This window comes from Penaeus vannamei, chromosome 22, assembly GCF_042767895.1.
Source record: "Penaeus vannamei isolate JL-2024 chromosome 22, ASM4276789v1, whole genome shotgun sequence".
Taxonomy (NCBI): domain Eukaryota; kingdom Metazoa; phylum Arthropoda; class Malacostraca; order Decapoda; family Penaeidae; genus Penaeus; species Penaeus vannamei.
In genome coordinates this window covers 12,677,576-12,685,075 of record NC_091570.1, presented here as the reverse complement: position 1 = coordinate 12,685,075, position 7,500 = coordinate 12,677,576, and the positions used below count along the sequence as shown (strand labels likewise).

The following is a 7,500-nucleotide window of genomic DNA, read 5'->3' as shown; positions in this document are numbered from 1 at the left end:
GTCCTCATCCACCACCAGTTATGGTGGTCCATCCACCATTTCACCAGCGACCGCATCAGGCATCTGTGATCCCTCCACCCCATGGTGCACACATCCCCATTCACCCTCACCATCAGCAAACCACAACCCGTCAAAACCAGGCAAATGTACAATATAGAGCAGGACCTCGAAAGCATTCTCTAGCAAGTGCAGGGGATGCCAAGAAGTCGACAGTGGGTAGTGTCAATAGAAAACAGTCCTTACCAATGGTGGTAGATAGAAAACAAGCTGTGTATACCATTCAAAATACAATATCTGGAGTGCCTCATCATGTGCCTTCTCCACCTGGTAATCAAAGTTCTTTGCCTACAAGTACAAATGCTACTGGAACTGCCCCTCAAGTAGCAACAAGCGAACATGCCAGTGCTTCTGTGTTTGGTGTTTATGAACCTATTTTAGATAGAGCTGTTGGAAGAGGAAGTTTTAGGGACAGCAGAAGACTAGAACGTGATCCTGATGGGCGGATATATGAAGTTGTCCAGACCAGAGTAGTGGAAAGTAAATTCAATACTGGTGACAGTGATAAGAAAGAAAGTGGTAGACAAAATAAAGGACACCATTCAAACCAGGGAACTCACGTAGGGCGGAAAGCATCAGTTGGAGATGCTGATGTTAAACGTGTTCGTGTTCAGTCACTCTCTCCTCCAAGACTGAAAGTAGATCAAATTCATGCACGAAGTGCAAGTGTGAATACTCGACCTGAAGCCTTGAATAATAATGGTGTCAATGAAGGAAGTATTCATGGTAGTCACCAAAGTCTCAATAGCACAAAAAGTGAAGGGAAGAACACAAATCGCCAAAACTCACATTCTAGGAAAAGCTACTCAGAACCAATTTCTAGTAATAAGGAAAATTATATGACTGATGACAAAACAACTCAAGAGGTAATAGAGAGAATCAAGAAGGACACAGAAAGGAAAGAGGAGTTTTTACGAAGACCTAATCAGCCTATTTGGCTTCCTGCCAGCAAAAGCCCTGTCATTCACAGTGACTATCATGTAAATCCACAAAAATTTCAGCGTCCCATATGGCCTCCGCCTGGAGCTCAGACCCCTCCTTCACCAGGAGCTATCACTAAGGCGCTCACATTCATTGTTGCACCAAAACAAGACCATTCTCATTTACGGAGGGTAAAGTCTGAGATTGAGCAGAGGCAAAATTCTGTTGACAATAGTTCAAGTATGAGAGGAAGTAGTGTCCCAGCTGGTAGTAATCTAAGTGAGAGCTCAATAGCAGGTCAAGAGATGGATGGGACACCTGAGGATGAACACTCTAAGCAAAATTTGCCTGTAGCTCAAGGTGCTTCTGGTGCATTACCTCGTTCTTTGGTGGTCAATGCTGTTCCCAAACCATATGTTGGAAGTGCTTCTGAGGCTAACCCTGTAAATTTGAGATTTGGAAAGTCCTTCACAACGACTCTCTCTCGTATTCAGGAAAATATCCCCATACCAGAATATGGTTCATCGTCATCCCTCACAAGTCAAGGTCAGACAAGTAGTAAACAGGGAGATACTTCCCAGGGTGTCACCCCTGGGGGTACTCCAAGTGGTAGTCAAACTTCTCTAAATTCTGCAAGTCTTCGATCCATACCTTTAGCATGGGTAGGCGATAATGAGCGTATAAAGCAGCTTCAGATTGTATCCCGAAGAGCTAAGCAGTTTGAAAGTAGTCAGTTGGAGAAAGAAGCATCTGCTAAGTCTGCATTCCACCGCTTTGAGCTTTCTCGCCTGTCTCAACGCTCAAAGATCCCCAATGTAGCTCAGAGGAAACAAGAATTTGAGACCAAAGACCAATTACCACCTGGTAAGTGATTTTAGTACTATCTTGTTTCTTGTGTTTGTCTTTTCATTACTGCTAGAGGAGTCTTGTGGGAACCATATCTGTTTGGTATTTTACTCTTTGGAGTACAGAGTTCTGGTGTGCTGATGCTGTTGTAATTCATATTGAAGCTGTGATATTAGTGGGTATTGTAGTGTTTAGAGGCAGTAGTTAGTGTAATTTATGAGTACTATCTGCAGGCTTTTTTATATTTGTTCAATACAATGTAGAATGTACACCTTTTAAAGTATTTTATTAAGACTTGCTTTTGTAGTGCAATTTGATCTTACAATTGAAGTATACATTTCTTGACACATAGATCATCATTTGTATTGTTCTCTATTACTTGTGAAAATATTGAGTCCATAATCACTTTTGTAAACTTTGTCCCAAGTGGATTTGAAATATCAGAGATAGCTATCAGAGTTTGCTATCATGTGTTTTAGAACAGAGAATGATGTAACAAAAAAAAATGTTTGTCCCTTGACTTTGGCTAGTTCCAATTAACTTGTTCAGAAATCTTTAATGGGTTTGTACTCAAGGAACACTGTAGTCAGGTATCATAATTGTGGAATATGTTATTGTCATCATGATTAATTCAAGAGTACACACATAACTGTACAGTGTGTTAGAAATTGGATATTTGAACTCTAGCTGCTGGTAATTCCCAGCATACTGAAAATATTATAGTGACTATATGAATTTAACCTATCAGCCACCAGGACTAGTCTGTGTATGAATATACTTGTAAAGTCCATTGTATATTTTTGGCTTAATTTAACGTGATCTTAACTTGTGCTTGAGACTGGCAATCATTGGCTTTTTTGTTGTGAGAGTGGCTAGCTTTGATAATATTTCATTCAGTACGGCAGGTGTCATTGTACTTGAACGGATCATTTTAAGCATTTCTTTCAGGTGTATGAGATTGCTAAGTTATAAAATGGATATTGAAGAATATCCTGTATATTCACCTTATCCTATCCTTGAGTAATTTAACCATATTTTTTTAGTATCTTTAGATATTTCATATTTAGATACTTCATTAGGTCAGAATGAAGGAAAGATAGAGTTTAAAGAATAATTAGTCAATAACGCCTCAGTGGGTCATGTTAACATGGTACTAGGATGTATTATTCATGATCTATCATGATCAATGCTAATTATGAGAAGTGGGTAATTTCCCTCTGCAGATGGCCATTGATAGCTTTTGCTTTTCATTTTTTGCTTTGACTGGGAATATTCAAGAAATATCCAGTGAGACATTTAACATTATTAATAGCCTCTAAGAAAGAAAGGGAAGAAAAAAGAGTATTATAAATGTAGGTGCCAGATATCTGAATATTGATGAATTAGATTTTTATAGGTTATATCATCAGTAATATATATATAATAATGCACAATCACTATATAGGGACATGTTAATTTATTTGAATAGCAGAGTTTCATTACCTGCAAACTTTTATGATTCCTAGGTGGGAATTGGCACAAAAGAATGACTATTATATGTACCAAGATACGGGTTACTACTAATATTGAGTGTACTGATACTAATTTTTCTGTGTATGTAGAATTTTATCTTTGCTTTAATTACATCCTGTGATAAATGTATGGGTTGCTTTACTTTTTATTTTCTCTTTTTTTTTGTACAGCATGATTAGTCTGTATGGCTGTTGTTTTGTCCTACAGTGTTTTGTTTTTACATTCTTAATCATAGGTTTTGACTTTGAATTTGGCACACACTTCAATAACACACCAAGGCAGCGTAAGAGTGCAGAATTAATGAAAGGTGACCTGGTCTGTCATGAGATGTCTCCTTCACCTCCTAAGGTGTTTAGATCTCTCTCTGACGGAGGTAATGTGTTCCCTGTCAATAGGAGGCTCTACTCGCCAACAGCAGGTAGGTTAATGGTTTAGAGAATATAAAACATGTTAAAAAAAAGTTACTTTTTTCAAGAAAGTGTAAAAAGTTATATTTCAAATAGCAATTGATTCATATGATTACAAAGTGAATGTACTCATCAGCCATGGTTTCTTGGATGTAATATTTATCATCAAAAAGTGTTTTTACTTTTTTTCTGTTTTTTGAAAATGGTTTTGTAATAACTTTTGTTTTCAAAGATAACAAGACAGATAAAAGATTATATGCTATTATTTTTATAATATACCCATGTTTGTATGGTTCCAGAAGTAAAATCAGGTATACTCTCTTTTATTTTCAGAAGAGGGTGTTAAAACTGCGACAGTGTCAGAAGCTGGTGTTGTGAGACGGGTTGCTATAAATCGCACCATACCTGTCGGTGGTCCTCATATACATTGTGAACCACCACCTCTTTATGGTTCTTCTCACAGGCCTCAGAGTGACCCAGGTAAATTAAAGATTTCCTTCATTTTTACGATGTCTTTTCAGTAATGAAGAAATAACCCTTTTAAGTAATAGGACCTGAAATACACTATAGAGATTGATGAAAGCAAAAATAAAAAGCATAGATTTAACTAGTAATATTGATATATTTATTTTCCCATTCATACTTGTTATACATATAAAGTCCATAGATAATTAGCATAAAGACTTTAGGTTTTATTAGGTTATCATAGTATTGCAAGAACTTTCTTCTGCTTTTTACTGTTGGCGTAGTTGACAATGAACAAAGTATTGAAAACACGAGTTTCAATTGGGGCGATTATTGAACCGAAATTTTAAAAGTAAAATATTACTTTGCATATCCTATATATCTATAATTTTTTTCTTTCTTTCTGCAGATGTTTTGGAGAGGGAACGATCCAATTCAGTTTGCTCACAGGTATCTATGACGAGTCTCTTATCGACACAGTCCATGGACGAAACGGGCAGTAGTCGACAAAAGACAGTAGCTCGTCAGAATTCTTATCTCAGTGCTTTGCGGTCACCCCTTCATGGTGAGTACAATATAGTTACAAAACATTTGCAGTGGTTTTTAAACCTTATGATTGTATTTTTTTAAATTACACAAGTTAAATACCTTTATTTTAGACTATGAGGGTGTAATTTTGTTATTATTATTAATTCTTAAATATATACATAATCCAGTGTGCACAGTACTTCAGTGGTTAATTTTCAAGCTGTAAATATCTTCTCATCCATTGATTTAGAATTGACAGAGGTAAATTGTAGACTTTTGTAAACATTACTGTGTTTTTATTTGAGTTCAGATAAGTTCTTTGATGTATTACTACTGCTGTATTTATGCTATGTACAGTAAAGTTCCTGTGAATTCCTTGACATTTATTGCTGTGTAATAAAGTTCTAGGCCAGCATTAAGATGATCACTAAAAGAAATTATACTTTTATAAAATGTTTCTTTTATGCTTTAAGACTAGACTATAGCAATGTAGTTACAGGAACAAACCAGTCAGAAATGTAAATCATATTGCACAATATTATGCCAGCCTACTTTGTTTTATTATTGTGATAAATATGCATCTACCAACAAATGCTGTACAACCTTTATATCCAAGAGAAGTACTGTGCCCTGGTGTAGGTGATGTAGCCTGCATTTGACAAAAGGGATAGCATAGATTAGGGCAGCTCAACACTTTCTTTGATCATGTCTGTGCATAACCGGAATACTTTCTGTTATTAATGTACTCTACTTTTTAAATAGATGTAAGAGATGATATGCATTACTGGTCCTTTGCTGTTGGTACGTTTGGTTTTGTTTTCATTTGACAGTTAGGAGTGATTATTGAAATCTGAACATTGAAAGATTAGTTTGATGATATTTTAGAACTGTAAAGGAATGTTGTCAGATGCTAGAGTAAAAAAGAAATGGGTTTATGTGAAAAAAAATATATTTGTGTATTTATTTGAAGATTGTATGAATTTTGTCATTTTATTATTTTAAATTTTTCTGATTTCACCCGATAAGTTTCTCTGCAAATAGGATTAAGAGCAAAGGTAAAGTAATGTATTTTCCTATCAACAAAATTATTACCTCAAAAAATTCAAGAGCACAAGGCACAGAAATGATTAACCATTTTCATCATCCATTTTCCTCCACACTCCCTTGATAGTATCCTGTATTCCTGCACATATAAGGTTTTGTGGCACTCCTGTACTTCCTGCACAGTCTTGTATGCGCTGCACTGTGTTTTTAGCTGTTTTCTGTTGCTATCCTGCCTGAGGCTGATGATGTATGTTTGGAGAATTGCTTTGCATTTGCTTGTTTTTTGTGTTTTTTCATTGTGAGCTTCCCTTTCCCTATATTCCGAAGATGGGTATTATGTATGCTTTTTACATAGAAAATAAAGAACTTTCTGTGTACACCAGAGAGAATGAAACTGTAATACAGTGGTTTCTTTTTGTAAGATGCAAGCAGTATTATGGTGTTTTTATGGTGTTGCATTCGACATTTGTTTTTTGGTATGACAAACTAGTTCATTTAGCATCAGACTGTTCTTAGGAATGATTGTGCTGATATTGATGTTTTGTTTCTGTAAGGTAACATGATGAAGCACGGACTGTATGTTAAATTTTTATTATGTGGCGGAGGGAGGAGGGGGGTTACAGAAACAATCTTTGTGGCTCCTTGCTTAATATTTTAGCTTGTCAAAAGTATATTGTCATATTCTGTATGTTTGACTCTTTCTTTCTTTTGTTTTCCTTCTTAACTTTCTTCATTTCTTTCTTTTGTTTTCCTTCTTACCTTTCTTCATTTCTTTCTTTTGTTTTCCCTCTTACCTTTCTTCATTTCTTTCTTTGTCTTTCTCCTCATCTTTGTCTCCTTCTCCTCCTCCTCCTCCTCCTCCTCCTCCTCCTCCTCCTCCTCCTCCTCCTCCTCCTCCTCGTCCTCCTCCTCCTCCTCCTCCTCCTCCTCCTCCTCCTCCTCCTCCTCTTTTTTCTCCTTCAACCTCTTTCCTCACCTCTCCTCTTCTCTTCTTCTCTTCTTCTCTGTTTGTTTGATATTTATTATGCTTCTTACTATTGTGTTTCTTTCCTCCATCAGTTTGATTACGTTCTTCTTACAGTTGATGTAACTCACCCAGCTAAGAGCAAGGTCTATATATTTATATAGACCTTGGCTAAGAGTCGCGAGAACGGAGCGTCTTTGTATTATTGTATTATTGACATTTATGAATATGATACTGATAATGATAACGGTTAAGGTGATGTTTGTGAAGATAATTATGATATTAATTATTATAATAATCTGAAGACAAAGAACAGCGAAGCGGCAGTCATAAGGGTGAGATTGGCGCGACAGAGTAGCAGCGCGTGATCTGGTTTCCCACTTTCTCGGGGCTGCGACAGCACCGAGAGCCGCCTGACCTTTGACCCCTAGCAGCTCCCGGCGGGTACAAATTAATGTGACTCGAAGGGAAACGGTGTACTCTGTACTGCTTGTGGGAAGGGGAATGGGGGTAGGGGAGAGGAAGACGAGGAGGAAGGGGGGGAGCGAAAAGAGGAGAGAGCGGGAAAAAGAACTAGTTTGAACGGGGAGGAGAAGGATAGGAGAAAAGAAAGAAAAGAGGAAGGATTAGGTAATAGAAGATAAAGGATAGATGGAAATGTAAAAGAGAAGAAATAAAGATGCGGAATGGGCGGAAAGGAAGAAAGTGACATGGAACTGGCTCAGGTAAAAGGACAAAGGAAAGAAGGAGGGAAGG

At 37.0% G+C, this 7,500-nt stretch overlaps 1 protein-coding gene across 19 annotated transcripts in view; it reads left to right on the top strand.

The window, feature by feature from the left end:
• The window catches only part of RhoGAP19D (Rho GTPase activating protein at 19D), a 345,152-nt gene that overhangs the window by 211,084 nt on the left and 126,568 nt on the right, over positions 1-7,500 (top strand). For 17 of the 19 annotated variants that reach the window (XR_011399443.1, XR_011399441.1, XR_011399442.1 and 14 more), the window contains 4 exons: positions 1-1,842; positions 3,572-3,754; positions 4,077-4,223; positions 4,618-4,773. The exon at positions 1-1,842 is cut by the window's left edge and continues 223 nt beyond it. Coding sequence is in view for 15 of the 19 variants with exons in the window: in XM_070136595.1 (XP_069992696.1) it covers positions 1-1,842; positions 3,572-3,754; positions 4,077-4,223; positions 4,618-4,773 (2,328 nt within the window). In the remaining 4 variants the exon portion in view is untranslated. The remainder of the gene's footprint in view (positions 1,843-3,571; positions 3,755-4,076; positions 4,224-4,617; positions 4,774-7,500) is intronic. The other 2 variants (XM_070136589.1, XM_070136598.1) reach the window with 1 other exon arrangement.